Genomic DNA, 18893 nt, shown 5'->3' with positions numbered 1-18893 from the left:
CTGGGGCAAAAACAGTTATGCAAATCGATTGCTGTCTTATGCAAATCGATTTGCACTGATGGCAGAAGCAAATCTGGTGCAGAATCAGTTGTGTAAATCGATTTACACCTTATGCAAATCGATTTGCATAGTGAAAATGTTGAAAAATGCTCCTTTTGATGGATGTTTTGACTTGATACCTACAAAACACAAACACACAAAAGCACAAGGCAATATTTTTGGTATTTTGGTTAGTAGAACAATATATACAAGACTAAACATGGGTGCTTGATGATTCCCTTGCAGATGAATTGAGCATAACACCACAAGTAGAGCTCTGAGTTAAAACTTCTTGATTGATGATTGGTATGCAAATGATGTGTGATCTTAGGGTCAAAAATTGGGGTATGACACTTAGTTATTACGGAAACCGAAGGGATAGATAATTAAATTTACACTTATAAAATAATAAAAACATAAACTACAATATTTGTGATTTAAAGTGTGTCCTGAGTTGTTTTCCCCTCGGTTATATTAAAAAACCGAGGGAATATGTTGTTTTTATTTTTTTATTTTTTAAATATGGCGCGCCTTAATGTTATATTTCAATTTATTTTTGCCTGAGGTGAAAGCTTTGTCATGAAATATATTATTTGTATTAGTGAGTGTAAGATGTTTTTCAAATATAACATAGTTTTTCATATTATTATTTCCAAAATCAATATAATATATTTTTTGTTCAAAGAGGGGTTAGTGAAACAAATAATCGACATTAGATATAAAAAATCAATTGTATTTTCTATCATTATAATTCTCTCTTGACATGTTGGATACAACAATATGAAAGCTTCACTAAGAATCACAAAAAACATAATCTCAATATCAATTTCAAACTCAAACTCAATAACAACAACTAACCTACACCATATAGTTTTTCATAACTTTGGGAAGTAGAATAACGTCAACAACTAACATTAAACAACAACTCAAAAAAACAATCTCTCAATAAAACTACATCAACATCAACAATAAACATATAACACCAATCTTAGTTTAAACAACAACAAGATTAAACCTCTAGGGTTTCGGGTCTCAACAACAACAACAACAAACAATAACATCAACAACGACAACAACAACAACAACAACGATGACAATAATAGCAACGTTAATGTAACATGAGTAGTGATGTTTGACGTACCATATATGTTAATAAGAAGTAAAAGAAATTATTTGAGTCTTTCATTTTAGCAAGTATCAAATGAGAGCCCTAAACACTTATCATCTTTATATTGAGGATGATATGTGATTAGGATTCTCGTTGTTTAAGGCTCTTTATTAGGGTTTTGCGTTTGTTGTTTTTAGTGTGTTATTTTTTAGGCAAAAGTGAAACTAAAAGCTACAATATATATATATATATATATATATATATATATATATATATATATATATATATATATATATATATATATATATATATATATATATATATATATATATATATATATATATATATATATATATATATATAAGAGAAACAATTTCACCTTGGTTGGAAAATATAATCGAGGTGAAAAGTGACTTATTTTTTATTAAAAAGAAAATATGCAGGAAGACGCCACTTTTAATGAAATAAAAACATAAATTGAAGTTGTTGGGATTCGAAACATGTACCCAAAATTACTTTATCCTTCGGTTTTCAACTTAAATCGACTGGATATATTGTATATTTTTAAAAGAAAAAACATGGCGCATCCATGAATTATACCTCATTTTTTTTTGTTATGTGAGGTGAAATTGTTGTGTTATAGTAGTTGTTCTTTCTTTCTAAGTTCTCCTTAGATACAAGCTCTTGAACAATTTCCCCTTCTTCTTCTTTGTGAACTAACCCAAAGTCTTTTCCTAGATCCCATACGTCTTTTGCAATCTTCTTTGCTTCTTCATGAAGAATCATCCAACTTTCCTTTTCACCATTGCCAATGTCTTAGAATTTGACAACTTTAGCAAGACTTGCGTTGAATTTTCTAAATATACTCTTTGTCTCCAAATGGCTTCTAGAAGTTTCTCAAACTCTTTTTTTCCTCTATTTTTATTAAGATATGTTAAGAGTCCCACATCGGACAATATATGGCTTGGACATGGTATCAAGAGCCTCGTTTAAGATTCGGTGGACCATCTATTATGGTTTCTGCTATCGGGCCACCCACCATTTATTTCTACGCTCCAGTTGTCTAGTCCTGGGCGTGAGGGGGTGTATTAAGAGTCCCACATCGAACAATATATGACCACTTATAAATGGGGGTAATCCTCACCCTACTAGACGGTTTTGTAGGGATGAGTTAGACCTGACCACATCTCTTAACAAGATAGTTCTTCCTCTACTTCTGCGTTCTTTAGAGCTTAGAACATTCAAATTACTAGATGGGTCATCTAAGTGCACTGTCAAAAAAGACGGGATAAGATTAATATCACCCCCTTAAGAAGTTAAAAGAGGAAAAAAGGTTGGCTTCTAAGAGATCAAAGGCTTAAGGGTCTTTGATTGAGTGTTATTGCTATAGGGAAGAGACCCACAACAAGAAGTTTGAGGTCCAATTCGTACATCTAAGTCCGGTCTTTTACCACGTGTATTTATGTCTGATTGAGCCACCTCATTAACATCAATATTCTCCTTGGGCCCACTTGGCGATATAAGCATTCCAAAAAAACACGTTATTAGTGACCTTTGTTACTCCTTCTGACTCTCCAACAAAATTATTCAAGAACGTAGCTTCCTTTGGCAAAAAATCTTGTGCCTTTTCTAACAGCTCCGCAATTTTGTCTCCCTCTTCAGATGATGTGATGACTTTTGTTTCTTCCGATTTGTGTATATTTATTAGGGATGACAAGCAGAGCCACACCTGTGGGGCCCATCCGCACCCGAGTCAAACCGGTGAAAACCTGAGTTGACTGAGTTTGAGTTCGAGTTTGGGTGCCACCCGATATTTTGGATGCGGATTTTGGTAGTGTGAAACCCGCACCCGAAACCCAAAATCACACCCGCTTATATATCATATATATATTGTGGAAAGTTGTAGAAAAAATGTATTTTATGTATTTTACTGCGGGTTTGGGTGAAAAAACTCGAACTCAACGGGTGTGGGCGTGTGTGTTATTTTGCCACCCGAACAACATTTGAGTTTGGGTTCGGGTTCGGGTGCCGATTTTGGGTGCGGGTTTGGGTAGTGTGAAACTCGCACCCGACCCGTTGTCATCCCTAATATTTATTTTATACTTTAATGTTTATATATTTTTTAATAATATTTCATTTATCATCTTAAAAAAAAGAGTTGGAGAGTGTTGGATGAGAAAAGAGCATTGCGGGATTGTGCGAGAAAAGTACATAAAATTTTATTTTTATTTATAAATATATATGATGTATATAAAAATATTAGAGTTGGATTCTCTCCTTTAATTTCTTCTCTCCAACTATCTCCTTCAAACTTTTATCTTTATCTCTCTAATATTTTCTCACCCTTCTTCTTTTTATCAATTTTTTTATTCTTTTAATTCTATCATACTTGCTTTTGGTAAATGGTTCATCCTAATCAATTGTAAATTAAACTATAATTTATAACTGAATTTATTATTATTATTATTATTATTATTATTATTATTATTATTATTATTATTATTATTATTATTATTATTATTATTATTTTGCAATTTACTCCAGCTTCAGTGATGAAGGGTTGTTTCAGTGAACGACAATTTTAGCAAACACGCTGATTGTTTGTTGTTTGGTGGATTGCTCTTCTGTTTTGGTTTCCTGATTTTGCTTTAGATTTGTTGAGATCTGCAGGATTCAAAGCTTTGGATTTGCGCCTGTTGCAATGGAGTTTTGGTTTGATTAAATCAGTTTCAATAAATTTGGGCTAGAAATGGCCATTTGCTAGTTGTTCTGTTGCTGCGAGTTGTGAGTTTGGGAAATTGTTATCGTGTTGACGGTCAATTTCATTTGTCGTTCCTCAAAGAAATGAGTTCGCTTGTCTTTAGTTTATTATGATGCTTTGAGACGTGTATACACATTTCTTTTTCAATCTAGTTTCGTTTCCCGCGTTGGGTTCACTGGTTTGTATTTCGTGTGTATCATCCTTAAGTATTTGGTTAGATTACACTTTTGTGCGGTCTATTTTATCACTTTGTGATTGCTGAGTTAGGTTTATGCTCTCTCAGTTTTCTTTCTGTACTTCTTTTATTTTAATATATTTTTCTTTGCTTAAAAGAAAAAAAAAACTCTCACATTGTAAACACATATTTGCACCGCAAATCCGTAATTTCCAAATACACAGACTAAATCAATGCTAAAATCAATGCTAAAACTTGACGGTGCACAAGCAGACTAATCCATATGTCTCCACTCAATAACTCACTCCCTGTAAACTATCCATTTTCCAACACAATCTTGTTTATTTTCTTTCAGAGTCTTCATGACGCAATCCCAGAAAAATAAATTAAACCAAAAAGTATGAGATGTCACCTAACTAGCTAGCATCATACATTTGAAATTGCGACTTCACTCACCACCTCTTCAATTCAATGGCCTCAGATCAGAGACTCTAGGGTTTTGATCTGAGGATTCGTCATGGACGTAGAGAGATCGTCACTCTGCAATTGCGTTGTCAACTTTCTCTTAGAAGAGAACTACGTTCTCACAGCATTTGAACTTCTTCACGAGCTTCTCGATGACGGACACGACGATCAAGCTATTCGTCTTAAGCATTACTTTTCCGATCCCTCTCTCTTTCCGCATGATCAAATCTCTCGCCTCAACTCTCTCCGAGGTAACTAATTGCCATTCACTCTTTCGATTTCCGCATTTTGTTTTTTCGGTCAACGCTTAAACAAATCATGCGTGGTTTGTGCATTTTATTGATAAGATCTTTGGATTTGGATTGGATTGGATGATTGATATTATGTGCGTATTTGTTAAAAGAGAAGTTCAATTCAGAAGCATTAGAATTCTCTAGCACTGGTTTGTTTACATTTCTGCTGAGCTATAGTGTTATAGGTATGTTATAAGTTATAAACAGTATTTGACAACAGTTTGTACTAAATAGTTTATCGTTATGCAAACTATAGAGAAATTGAGATTCTTTGATCTGAAATTCTTTATAATGATTTCTCAATCAGTTTTATGATGATGAGTCATCTATTTATAGTTCTACAGTGATTTGTCGGTTAGTTATTACTCTATCTGTCTCATAAATAATGTCTTATTTGAATTATGTGCGGTTATTAAGGCTATGTTTGGATTTTGTAAAACAAACCAAGCCGAATTGAGTGGAACAGAGGGAAATGGAATAAAACTATCATTCTGTTTTTTGGGTATTTCGCCCAAATCGGACAAAAAATGATGTAAAGTGATGGAATGAGATGAAATATCAAATGCATTCCATTAGGTTCCGCACCATTCAATCCTTTTTTAATGAATCCAAACAATGAAACATAAGTTTATCCCATTCCATTCCATCAATCCAAACATAGCTTAAGATAATGATTTGATGTGTTGATTTTTTATGATAAAGTTAGTTTCTTTCATTTACTAGATTATGTTTACTAATTATAGTCAGCGGAGTAGTTAAATAGAGTGAAAGTTAACAAATAAGAGTACAGTAGAGGAAAAATAATAATAAATATTGCATTGGTATGTTAGAGAGATATTCATTTTGAGAAGAGAAAAAGTACAACTGAGACATTTTTACGAGAATGAGGGAGTACAACTGAATGTGGTGGTTACTCACAAGCTTATTATATGCTGTGAGGGGACTATGCAAGCTCTCATGAGATTGAGCTAGGCTATTTGTTTAATATCACCGAACAATAAAGATTTGTTCATACTTCATTATACTATAGCACGCCGCTATTTGACAACAGTGTCCTCTACTTGTAATCTAACCTGATTGATAAGAGCAGGTATGATATTTAGGCGTAGATTGATGTAATCCTGTACTTTATATGTTGATTATTTTTCTTCAACTTTTTTTGTATTTTGAAATGCAGTGGCAGATCCTCAAACTTTGCTGGAAGAGAAAGAAGCAGCTGTAGAAAAGTTAGCTATTAGTGATTATGAACTGCGTTTGGCTTTAGAAGACATCTCAAAACTCAAGAGTGAATTGCAGAAGAAGACAGAAAAAATTCATGAACTAAGTGGTATTGGCTTACACGACATTTTGACCTCTGTATCACTTATTTTTTATGTGATCATCATCTGGCCTTCAATGTCTTATGGTTCTTACATGATTATGTTGATGACTTTTATATATGAATGATGTGTTCGTTTTTATTTTCCCTTTCTCGTTAGCTAGAAAAAGAAACACTATTAGATAGGAAAGGGGGGATAGGAGAGAGGATAAGGAGTTGGGTCATCCAAATCAGAAAAGAGATGAAGAAAAACAAAACAGATAAAACCCCGACAAGAAACTACAAACAGGAAAACAATCCAAGGATAAAAAGGAAAAGAGAACCTCCACAACTTCCCACCGGTTAATCATCTTATACTTATAAAACAGCAAAGCCTTTTCCTTAAACAAAGCAGGCAACTTCATTGCTTCAGAAAACCTACCTGAACTTAAAATACTATAATCCTTAACATTTTTGATGCAAGAAAATCATTCAGTCCTTATAAAATACACCCTACCTGAACTGTTTAAATGGTATCCCTTAAAACTATCTAGAATTAAACTTTGGTTAAGCCTGGGCTAAAAGTTTCAGTGACCTCAATGCTAATGCTACTTCACTCGTTTTAAGGGAATTTGGCTTTATACTCTGCTTCTTTCTCTTATGATTTCCCCCCCTAGTATAGATCAGATGAAGAGGAGTCAGACAACTATAGGTAGAGGAAGACTTAGAAACCTATAAAAGAAACTATTAAGAAGGATCTTCAGATTAACTAATTGGATAGAAATACGGTCTTGGATAGAACATTATGGCAGAATTTGATCCATGTATCCAATCCCACTTAGTGAGATAAGGCATGATTGTTGTATAATGACTTGGAATACTTGGGATATTTTCCAGTTGTCACTGCTTTATGACATATTTCTTTTTGAATGCAGCTACGCAGTTTAGTGGAGATGCTTCTGTGAATGACGGGCAACAAATTCATCAGCAAAATAATACTTCCTTCACCGATTTGGGTCCATTAAAGGATACTGAACGTCAAGATCTTAATTGTGCCGTAAAGGAATATTTGCTTATAGCTGGTTACCGTCTTACTGCAATGACATTTTATGAAGAGGTTGGTATTGCTGTATCGCCCTTTTTTCGCAACTTTCTGATTTTATTTCTCTTTTGTAGTTTCTTTGGGTGGGGATGGGGGAACTTGCCATTCTTCCAAATCTGATTTTTTTGTCCATTACATGTTTCAGTAAGCAATTTGAAAATGTAGTAGTGTAAATTACATGTTTCAGTAAGCAATTTGAAAATGTAGTAGTTACACTCCCAGTGACTGTAGTAACTCCCTCTATTGTATGGATCTGGAATCACTCAAATATAGTCATATTGTAGTATGTAAGGAGGGTGTTATGCTATTTTATTTTTAAATGGTTTTGGGCTAGTAGGCACCTTAATGTTAAGGAGGAAGCCTTGAGACAGTATGTTCTACTTGAGGTAGGTAGGGTATGGTGTGGTGCTTCTGCCTTGACCACATCGCGAATTTCCGTTCAAAATGACTTTTCTATTTTAACGTTATCCTTCTTAATTCTCAACCAATTGGTTATAAATATAAGAGGGGAAATAAATTCAGTATGTTGAAGGGAAATATTCAAAGATGCTTTCTACCCTTTGTGTTCTCTTATTTATACACTTTCTCTCTATAACCACCTGAACTAACTAACTAACTTCTATAACAACTCTTAACTACTTTAATTTCCCTTTGTTCTATAATTCTAATACGGATTTTATAGGGCCGGGTTGCCCTTTACTTTAAGATAATATATTTCCCCCTTGTATTATCTCCTTTCTTTAATGATCCCCATCCCCCAAAAAAGCAAAAATAAAAACTAAGGGAGGTTTCTATGGTACTTTCTTTTGTGGTATATATACTATCATTCTTATGCATTTTGATTTTGCTCCCGGATTCATTCAACAATCTTTCAAAAGTTAATATTCCAATAACATATAGTGTACCACACTGTTGAAATTATAGGGATTAAGGGTGCAATGGTGAAGGAGAGTAGAGACTCTAAAGAATAGTATTTGATAAATATCGTTAGTTATTTATACTCAGAATTAAGTGGGGAGAAAATTGCAATACAATTAAGTGGGGAGTAGAGATCAAAAGATGACCAAAAGAAGCAGGGGTTGCACATGAATTACCAAAGAGTAATACACTAGGGACTATTTAATAAAGAAATGATTGCTAGTTTGGATACAATCCAACATATCCGTGGTTATTTTTCGTGTGTAAAACATCATAAATTCTATCAAATTATATATGGTGGTGAACATGTTTATTCGATAAATAATATTATGTTTGCCCTTCTTATTTGGTGCTTAATTTTAGTAATTTGTTATTCTACACTAAAACTATTCCTGTAGGTTACAGACCAGAACTTGGACACTTGGCAGAACACACCTGCATCTGTACCTGATGCCTTGCGGCATTATTATTATCAGTATCTTTCATCGACTTCAGAGGCTGCTGAGGTGACTCTTTACATTAAATAAGCTAGCTGTTTATTGCGTACCACCAAACATAATAGACTGTACCCCTTGTTCTGACAAATTGGCTTCTTTTCTAATGTCTTTCCACCACTTGACTTCTTCAGATTACCATTTTGTGGGTTTTATGCCTTGCATTTTCGAGTGTCTGCATGCATATTAGTTCACGGGCTTATGTCTTTAGGTTATTAATAGGATATTGGTTATGTCTGCGTGTACAGGCCTTGATTAATCTTATCCTAACAGTAGTTAATAGCGGCGCTATCCTGCTATAATGGTGGCCTGCTGCTATGGGAAGGTTCTTAGCGATGCAGAACACTATAGTGGCCGCTATAGGCTAAATAGCGGGATAGCGGAGCAGAGCGGTTTCCGTCTCGGAGTGGTTTCTGGCCCGCTATCCTTTTCCTTTATAAAAAACCGAAATTACCCCTGAAATTTACAACGTTTTAAGGATAATTTTGGGTTTTTCAATTAAATTTGAGTTGAGACTCAACCTTAACCTTCCTTCATAGTCAGTTACGCACTTTAAGAGTCATGTGAGATTTGATTTATGAATATTTTATGAATTGAGTTATTTCTTTAATTTTACATTAAATATATGTTTATAATTATTATATGCAATTCGTCCAAAAATGATCAAATAGAACGGTGATCCCGCTATACGCTATCCCACTATCCCACTTTTGGGGTCGGCCACCCCGCTTTGCAATGTGGGAATGACTACTCTGCTATTATAGAAATATTAGAGTTGAGAGCCACAAGCTAAGTCATTCTATCCCTTTTCTAAACAATAAACATACCTCTTCTCATTAGATGGTATCCTAATCCTAAAACCAAATTTTCCAGATAGCCTCCCTATATCCTCAATTGCTTGTCATATCTCACTCCTGACTCTTCTTTTGAGGCTTCTATTGTTTTTTCTATTCTTGATTTTGTCTACTGTTATGCTCGATGAGATATGTTTCAGAGGCATTGGTTGTTTTGAAGTGACTTTTAATTGCTCTTTTGAATTTTTTTAGATAAATTCAAGTTAATCTGAAATCCACATGGAAATGCAGGAAAAATTTTCTCTGCTTCAAGAGAATAAAACATTGCTGAATTCAAATCAGAAGCTGAAACTAGAAAAGGAAGCCTTGTTGAAGAACAAAGATTTGACTGATGCTCAAATAGGAACATTGACAAAATCCTTGGAGGCAATGCAGAAAGATATTAGAGACAAAGAGAACCAGGTAGTTCATTTTTAGTTTCGATGATTCTGTCAAACAGCATTTGTATTTATAAAATTGTGATATACCAATTGTAACTTCCAGGTGCTAGTTTTAAAACAGTCCTTGGAGCAGCAAAGAAAAGAGCTCAATGACTGCAGAGCTGAGATCACTTCACTGAAAATGCATCTTGAAGGGTCTCTCTCAGGAAATAATCTGGTTGTCAAGGAAGTTAATAATGTTCCGTCTCAATCTTACGAGAAGTATGAGGAAGAAATTAAGAAATTGCAGGTGGAAATTGACTCGCTGAAGGAAATGAATGTAAGAGCTCCTGAACCTGGAGGTTATGTTGGTTCTGAAATGGAAAATTTACAAACAGATGATAAAGTTATTGAGATTCATGAAGACCAAGATTCAATCTCAAATCCTGTTGCCGTGGTGGTTGGTGCTGTACGCAATGAAGATGCTCAATCATCAGCTGTTCAATCTCTGAATGAGAAAGCAAATAAAGATGAAGATACCTTGCCTAAATTATTTAATGCTGTAAATACAAATAGTGCTTCTGAAAATATCAAAAACGACTCCAAACAAATTGTTGGTCAACATGAGGACAGTAGGTTACTTCAAATATCAGACAGTGTAAGTGATGAATTAATAGATTGGAAAAGAGAAAGTTCATTATACTCTTAGATTAATGATATCTGTATACATTATTACTTGTTGGTTTTATATGATATGATTTACTTTTTTGAAAAAGTTGTTGAGACTGAACAATTGGGAGTTGTTTTGGTTAAGGCTTGATCTAGTGTTAACATTGGTGAACTGGAAAGTACTATTTTTGGTTTTATTACCTTACTATGTAGCACTTTTGAAAAATATAGACATGAAGAATCTCTTCCCTTTCATCTGACAGAAATGATGATGAACTGTCATGATGGCTAAATGTTAGCCAAGTAGATTTGTCTAATCAATTCTTAACTGTGATATTCCATTCTTATATATGTTCAATTTTGTCAGGGATTAGGAACAGTTCAGATACTTGCAGATGCTTTGCCTAAAATCGTTCCTTATGTCTTGATCAATCATCGCGAGGTTGGCTTTCCTATAAATCTGTTTCATTTGTTCTGTCACATGAATGCTGAATAAGTTTTGTTTATTTGTAGGAGCTCCTTCCTCTAATAATGTGTGCTATCGAGCGCCACCCAGACAGCAGCACTCGAGATTCTTTGACCCACACATTGTTTAATTTGATCAAGCGTCCTGATGAGCAGCAGAGACGAATAATAATGGATGTATGTTGTGCTGTTTTCCTTACTTCTTCTAGTGAACGTCTCAATACGATTTGAATTTACCTGTCATCTTTTCAGGCATGTGTCAACCTTGCAAAGAATGTTGGAGAGATGAGAACAGAAACAGAATTGCTTCCACAGTGCTGGGAACAAGTAAATTTGTGCCTCACTTTTCAACTTACCTTTTGCCTTTATAAAACGTCGACCGGATTTTGAGTTTTTTGGTCTTGTGCTTATTAGATAAGTCACATGTACGAGGAGCGTAGATTGCTTGTTGCTCAGTCATGCGGAGAGCTTGCAGAATATGTACGGCCGGAGATTCGCGATTCTCTTATTTTATCTATTGTGCAGCAACTAATAGAAGACTCTGCCAGTGTTGTTCGAGAGGGTGCAGCTCGAAATCTAGCTATGCTGCTTCCACTTTTCCCAAACATGGATAAATATTTCAAGGTCAGCCTCACTATATTTGCTTCGAGGCAGTCATGGAGAAGGTTTCTGACCTGAGACTTGGCTACAATGTAAGCTATAGAACAAGCTAACGAAAAATGGTCTAGGGAATGGAGCCTTTTACCTTACCATATAATATGACAACTTTTACAGAAAAATAATAATGAAAATTAATATTTGCTCTAATTCTTTTTTTCACCTCTTATTTATAGGTGGAGGAGCTGATGTTCCAATTAGTCTGTGACCCGGCTGGAGTGGTGGTGGAAACTGCTCTCAAGGAATTGGTTCCTGCAGTTATAGAGTGGGGAAACAATTTAGATCACGTTTTGAGAGTTTTACTTTCTCATATTTTAAATTCAGCTCTGGTATTTGTTTTTCCTTGTATCCTCCCGTTCAGATTAACAATTTTATTATTTATCGAAATATTTTCTGAGTGAGATTTTTTCCCTAATCCGCAGCGTTGTCCACCTCTTTCTGGGGTTGAAGGGTCTATAGAGTCACATCTCCGTGTATTGGGTGAAAGAGAGCGCTGGAATGTAGATGTTTTGTTGAGAATGCTGATGGAAATACTTCCTTTCGTGCACCAAAAAGCATTTGGCACTTGTCCCTTCTTGTCCACCACAGAAACTGCACCAACTGTGTTATCTATCCCATTGCTTGAATTGTATGCCAGGTAAGCTTAGCGAGAACAGCTGATTTTGAATAATGCCATTAGGTTATTTGGAAGAGTCAATGCCACTGACAGTCTTGACGTCATTGATTCATGTTGTGATGTTTGTGTATTCCAAACATGCAATTTATACATACACTAAACGACAAACCATGCATGACCACTCGATCAAAGCTGGCTGATCTTTAATGGTTTCCCTTTTTCTAGGGAACAAGTTGAATGGGTTACATTTGAGTGGATGCATGTTGAGTGTTTTCCAAATTTGATACAGTTGGCCTGCCTGTTGCCACAGAAAGAAGATAATTTACGGAGCAGGATTTCAAAGGTCACTCTGCCTTCCCTTTGAATTTTTCAAAATTTTTTGTATGCCTTGACCAAAATTTGAGTTTTCGCTGATATAACCCATGTAAATGCAGTTTTTGTCATCTGTTTCTGAATATTTTGGGGAGTCGTATGTGACATGCATAATGCTGCCAGTATTTTTAATTGCAGTAGGGGATGATGCGGATTTGACTTTTTTTCCTACTACGATCCATTCAAGAATTAAAGGTAATATTTTTTCCCTGTGAATTTTTTAAATAATCGCTTCATATTTGACCGTTCACTTGTAGGTTTGAAGCCAAGATCTGCCATTGCTGATAGGCTTTCTACAATGTGTGTCTTACCGCTACTGTTAGCTGGTGTTTTGAGTGCTCCTGGAAAACATGGACAGTTAGAAGGATATTTAAAGAAGCTGCTTCTTGAAGATAGTTCCATGCAAAACCGATCAACCAAGCACACTCCTGAGATTATTAATGCTATCCGCTTCATTTGGTTTGATTACCACCACAAACATTTTTAAAATTTTATGTATTTTTGTCCAATATTCATTATGAGTTTTTTTTATATGCAGCACATGTGAAGAAAACCATGTCATGGTATTTAATATATTGTGGGAAATGGTGGTCAGCTCTAACATAAGCATGAAAATAAATGCTGCACATCTGCTGAAAGTTATTGTAAGAGTGCTTCTCTCTTAGTTTCTTGATGCATCTCATACAAATGCGTAAACTAAGACAGCTTCTTAATTAATAGGTGCCATATATTGATGCAAAGGCTGCTTCAACTCATGTTTTGCCCGCTCTAGTTACTCTTGGATCTGATCAAAATCTGAATGTGAAGTATGCCAGCATAGATGCATTTGGCGCAGTGGCTCAGCACTTCAAAAATGATATGGTATCTTCGAATTGTATTTCTCCCTGGTTCCTGTTGAAGTTATGATGTTAATGCAGTTCTTCAATTCGAATTCCTGATCAAATAAGATATCTTCCAGATTGTTGACAAGATACGTGTTCAAATGGATGCTTTTCTTGAAGATGGTTCTCATGAAGCTACTATCGCTGTTATTCGTGCGTTGGTGATTGCTGTACCACATACAATAGACAGACTTAGAGATTATATCCTTAACCTTATTTCTGGAAAAATGTTTGGAGGAGTAATTAATGTCCTGACATTTGTGTCTCATTTTTTGTCATTTGCATGTCATGTTGGCTTTCAAGGTCTCTGAAATAGTGTTTTTGTTTCCTTAACTTGACATACATCTTTTGTCCAAGATTTTCCAACTTACAGCAATGCCAAGTGCAGCAAAAGACTTAACGCGTCGACGAGAGAGAGCTGATGTATTCTGTGAGGCAATCCGTGCTCTGGATGCTACAGGTTTGCTCATTTAAAAATTATATAATCTGGCAAGCCTACCTTTACGCTCTACGGTGTTCACATCAAGGTTTGATTGATAGTATTAATGTTTTGAATTTGTACCAGATAACCATCAAGGTTTGATTGATTAGTATTAATGTTCTGTGTTCTGTTATCTTATCAGATGTAAATATGTAGTCTACACGTGAAGCTATCAGTTTTCTAGTCTTTCCATAGCCCAAATAGTATATGTAGTGTATGGATCTTTTTAGCCTTATGTGTTGTGTTTAATCTAATTAATTGAACTCCAAATCACTCTTTTATTCATTTGTTAAAGTCTCCACTTTTTTTAATAGAAAAGATGACTTCATAGGAAAGTTAGTTGCAGAAAGAAATCATAAGATATCTTACAAAACGGAAATATTATACTTTTTGATCCATTATTTGTCATTTTTGCACCATTGTTAATCAAAATTCGCATGCCTTTCAGTCATTTCCCTCTGATGACAAATCATTTGTAATTTCAATTTTATTTTACACACCACCAGTAGCTGGAGTCTACAACCGCACTATTGTTTGTAAAAGTCATAGTAACAAGTTTTAATTTCACGGAGATGTCACTGATTGTTGCCATTTATTTCTTCCCTTGAGTATTTTTAATTCCTAGTTTCTCTTCTTGTAGATCTTCCTGCAAATAGTGTTAGGGACTTCTTCCTACCTGCAATACAGAATCTCTTGAAAGATTTGGATGCACTGGATCCAGCTCACAAAGAAGCACTTGAAATTATTATGAAGGAAAGATCAGGGGGAACTTTTGAGACTATTAGCAAGGTAATGGGTGCTGCTCATCTTGCGCTTCCAACATCAGTTAGCAACATTTTTGGTGAGGGTGGGTTACTCGGAAAGAAAGAAACCACTGAGTCACCAACCGAGGCAGTTGTGTCCCCCAAGATCGCCACTCCACCAGCAGAGGACACTAGATTCAGACGTATCATGATGGGAAATTTCAGCGACATGCTTCGTGGCAAAGCAAAAGCCCAAGAGGATGGTCAGAACCAATAAGATGCATTTGCCCATAGCAGTTTGTGCTTAAGCTGTTTCCTCAAGAGAATGTCACTGTTTCCCATATGTACAACAACCAGGACTTGGGACACTAAGTGAATTTCTTCTACAGTGTTGTTTTTGAGATAGAAAAAGAGTATGAAAATATGAATAAATAGATTATTACAGTTTTTGATGCCAAAATTTGTGGTTGTGATCTAATAGGCCATGTGTCAGGGGATAGGAAAGAGATTTTGGTGGAGAGCATATAGTAAATGTGAATTGTTCATTAAATTTTCATGCTAAATATGTGATTTTCTCACATTTTATGGTTTGGGATGTTTTAGAAAGGGGATTACTTCTCCCAATCTAAGGAATTTGGAAATGTACTTCTGGACGCACCCTATTCTACACTCAATCCATTCGTAAGTGAGTAGACCTTCGTTTCAACCAAAAATTAATATGGAAGTGTATCTCCGTATAATTTACGTGACACCTCAGGACAACATAGCAGTACAGGAGGCAGGCAGCGAAGGAACATGGGGTTTTTACACATAAGTATAGTATATGTATTAGAGATTATGGATAGTATTATGTTTGTAATTTGTTATTTTGACTATATTATTGATTCATTTATATATAGCATTTTTATCTTATTAGATCAATCTATGGTGTTTAATTGATAATTTTTTTTACTATGATAGTATAATTATAATACATGATCTATTACATCAGTGTAATTCTAAAAAAAGGTCTAAATTTACTAACTAAAGGATGATTATGGAAGTGTATATTTGTATTTTGCTACGGAGGTGACTAACTAAAGAGTTATAATACATCTTCGAACTGAACTATGGAAAAATGACGTTGTGACTCCGTTACGAAGGATGTGCACATGGAATTATTTTGGAGATGCATCTCCAAATTAAAATATGGCAAAAATGAGGGTGTTGCTCAATTATGTATTGATTTGGTGTAAATGGGTGCGTCAGGAGATATACTTTTAGATTGGAGGGGTATTTTTGAATTTTCATAGTGTGCTTCTCCACCACTAAGTGTTTGAGAAATAATGCCCTATAGAAATGACTCCTTCACAATGACTTTCCAGCGAGATTTCTATTTGATTGAAGCCCAATAGTAAAATCAGAAGACGTTGTTTATTGCACCCTTTACACTATCACTCATTATGATGAAATTTCAAAAATACCCTTAAATCTAGAAATTGAAATCCGGACGTACCCTAGACACTAAAAATCCAATCTCAGAACCACGCAAAATACAAGTAAAAAATAATCCGAATATTTAAATCCAAATTCACCCTAACCACAAACAAATCCAGTCTCAGAACCACCCCAAGTACAAGTAAAAAATAAATCTGGAGATTGAATTCTGGATTCAACTTCGAATATTGAAATATGGACATATCCAATTAAGTGTGTGTGGACAGTCTTCCCCCTTCTATTTCATTTGAAACCAACTTCTCAACTTCTCTTAAGAGTAGAATAACTTATTCGAATATTTTTCAACCTTGCTTTCAATATCTACTTTCGATCATTCAAATCACGCACTTCATTAACTTCTACTCATTTCTATTCAAACTAAGCACATTCATCTCTAACATTTGATAAATCTCTCATATCCTTGCTTTTTTAAAATTATTTTTTGATGCGTGCAACTCCTTAATAGGTTAATAGATTGTAGTTAAGCTACATTAGGTTACACCATATAAAAATGAAACCCTGCTTATATTTTATATGAATGCGAGACATTTGAGGGTTATGGTCGATTCTTGATATGGTTTCTACTCTCTGCGTATGATCTAGATTTTAAAATTTGGAACCTCAATACAGATCACAAAATTCAGATTTCTCTATTTTTCATTTTGTCTCTTAATTTTGTTTTCTTATAGATTATTCCCACTTCTTTGATTATGATATGCCTTTTCTCTATTTGTCATTCAGTTTCTTAATTATGTTTGCTTATACATTGTCTCACTTCTTTGATTAAGATATGCCCTTACATTATTTCCACACCAGGATCCAAAAATATTTAGGTACCTGTTCTAGACTTGCCTGACACTAAGAACGACCCAATCCACGTCAACTTTTGAGACAACCCAAATGACCTAGGCCCAATCACTCGCGGGTGTTGAAAGCGCTCTCCCTCGTGCCCGACATCGAGCCTGACGCGACCTAGCCGACCATATCGGCTCCAACGTCTATGGGTGTTCATTTGGCTCCCCAAATCTCACCTCGTTTCGACCAGGATCGCCCCTTTGCTCGCCTAACGGCTAGTGTCGAGCAGTCTCCCAGGATTCTTAGGTTTACTCATATAATCTTGGAAGTTACGGGTTTTGGGCCTAAGTCCACGACCTAGCCTAAAACTCGGACCGTTCATCACGCGCTGGGGGTATTATATAAACTCTCTCACTTGAGAGAGTCAGGTAACACATTTTTCATAACCCTAAACACTTACTCGTATCTGTGATCGTATTTACTTGATCATCGGAGTACGTTGCTGGTAAACCCCGTCTCTTCTTCCTCGACATCGTGCAAGACATTTGTGGCCCTTTCTGGTTCTGATCTCTAGGTCAGTACAATGACTCGGTCTAGTTTGCTTCTTTACAAGGTCTGACATGCTCGCTCCTATCTTCACTCCTTGGCTGGGGTCGTCTCTGAGTGGGATGATCTCGAAGTTGCTGTCAGGGATGGGGCGCAAGGGGTCTGTGCGCTCCCCGTTGTCGACTACGATGTTCGATAGACCTTCTCCCTGCTTTAGCTCCTTGAAGTTATCCTTGAAGAATCTGATTTCGAGGTCTACGAAGTCAACACGTGGTAGAGGCTTAGGTCCTTCTGAGCTATCGGGGAGGGCTGGCTTCTTGCTTGGAGCATTGATGCAGTTCAATCCCTTGGTCGATGCTTCGAAACATCTTCTTGCGGCCTTGATGTCTCTGTGAAGGGTGGCCACGAGACCCTTTGATGTGTGATACTTCATCTTCAGGTCTATTGTCGATGGTACAATGTCAAGTTCGGCGAGTGTAGGCCTACTGAGGATGCACTGGTGCAAGGACGGGCAGTCAATCACCAGGAAATGGACCTTGATGGATCTGATCGTTTCAGATGCCTTGAAGGTGACTATGAGTTCTACGAAACCGTAAGGCTTGGTGACGGCCCCGTTGAAGCCCTGTAGGTCAGAGCCTACATAAGGCGTCAAGTGGGTCTCGTCCTGCTGGAGCATGGAGTAGAGCTGCACATACATGATGTCAACCAAACTCCCTTGGTCAACCAGTATGCGTCGCACGTCAAAGTTGGCCATCTAAGCGCGAATGAGGAGCAGGATGGTCGCATTGGGCAAACCTCCTGGCATTTCTTCTTTGTAGAAGGCTAGTGGAGTAGATGTTCCTCGATTAGTATCGAGGGTAGAGTTCTTAGACGAAGTCTGTTGCATCAGCTTCTGGAATTTCCTTTTAACCGAGCCGATTGTCAACTTGCTCCCTCCGCCTCCGAAAATTACCATGGCGGTTGGGAAGTTTTCCCACAACCTATGCGCAGCGCCATAGACGGGGAATTCCATTTGGTCCGGGACGAAGAAGTCTTTGGGGCGCGTGCTGCGGAGAGTGACGGGCATAGATCCTCCGTTGTCGGCTGGTTTCTCATCGATACTCTTGGCTTCTTGGGCCTCTGGGCGGCCGTCATCTTTTTTCTTGGTATACTGTTTCAGGCGGCCATCCTTAATCAGTATCTCTATGGCGTCTTTCAAATGGACGTAGTCGTCGGTATCGTTCCCGTGGCTTCTCTAGAACCTGCAATACTTTTTCTTATCCATGTTAGGCTTGGCCAGGGTTTGTTGGGGAAAGTGAACCTTTTCCTATTTGAACTCGACTTTGAC

The 18893-nt window shown here is 36.3% G+C and overlaps 1 protein-coding gene across 1 annotated transcript; it reads left to right on the top strand.

The window, feature by feature from the left end:
• The first annotated feature begins 4301 nt into the window (after positions 1 to 4301).
• LOC131626968 (uncharacterized) lies at positions 4302 to 15670 on the top strand. Its single transcript, XM_058897801.1, has 20 exons — positions 4302 to 4799; positions 6019 to 6168; positions 7074 to 7255; positions 8557 to 8664; positions 9738 to 9908; positions 9990 to 10523; positions 10902 to 10976; positions 11048 to 11176; positions 11252 to 11326; positions 11414 to 11623; positions 11833 to 11985; positions 12079 to 12293; positions 12498 to 12615; positions 12707 to 12839; positions 12902 to 13103; positions 13183 to 13288; positions 13365 to 13505; positions 13603 to 13728; positions 13871 to 13985; positions 14647 to 15670. The coding sequence occupies exons 1-20, from the start codon at positions 4601 to 4603 to the stop codon at positions 15024 to 15026; spliced, it is 3522 nt and encodes a 1173-aa protein (XP_058753784.1). The 5' UTR covers positions 4302 to 4600; the 3' UTR covers positions 15027 to 15670.
• Positions 15671 to 18893: the final 3223 nt, after the last annotated feature.

This window comes from Vicia villosa, unplaced genomic scaffold (assembly GCF_029867415.1).
Source record: "Vicia villosa cultivar HV-30 ecotype Madison, WI unplaced genomic scaffold, Vvil1.0 ctg.000339F_1_1, whole genome shotgun sequence".
NCBI lineage: Eukaryota > Viridiplantae > Streptophyta > Magnoliopsida > Fabales > Fabaceae > Vicia > Vicia villosa.
The sequence above is the reverse complement of the archived record's forward strand: the minus strand, read 5'-3'. Positions and strand labels throughout refer to the sequence as shown.

Excerpts from the sequence above, each read along its gene's own strand:
- LOC131626968 (XM_058897801.1), top strand. The coding sequence starts at position 4,601 with ATGGACGTAGAGAGATCGTCACTCTGCAATTGCGTTGTCAACTTTCTC. Across the intron at positions 11,327-11,413 it reads TTCCACAGTGCTGGGAACAA|ATAAGTCACATGTACGAGGA; the intron begins GTAAATTTGTGC and ends TGTGCTTATTAG. Across the intron at positions 13,986-14,646 it reads CCGTGCTCTGGATGCTACAG|ATCTTCCTGCAAATAGTGTT; the intron begins GTTTGCTCATTT and ends CTCTTCTTGTAG.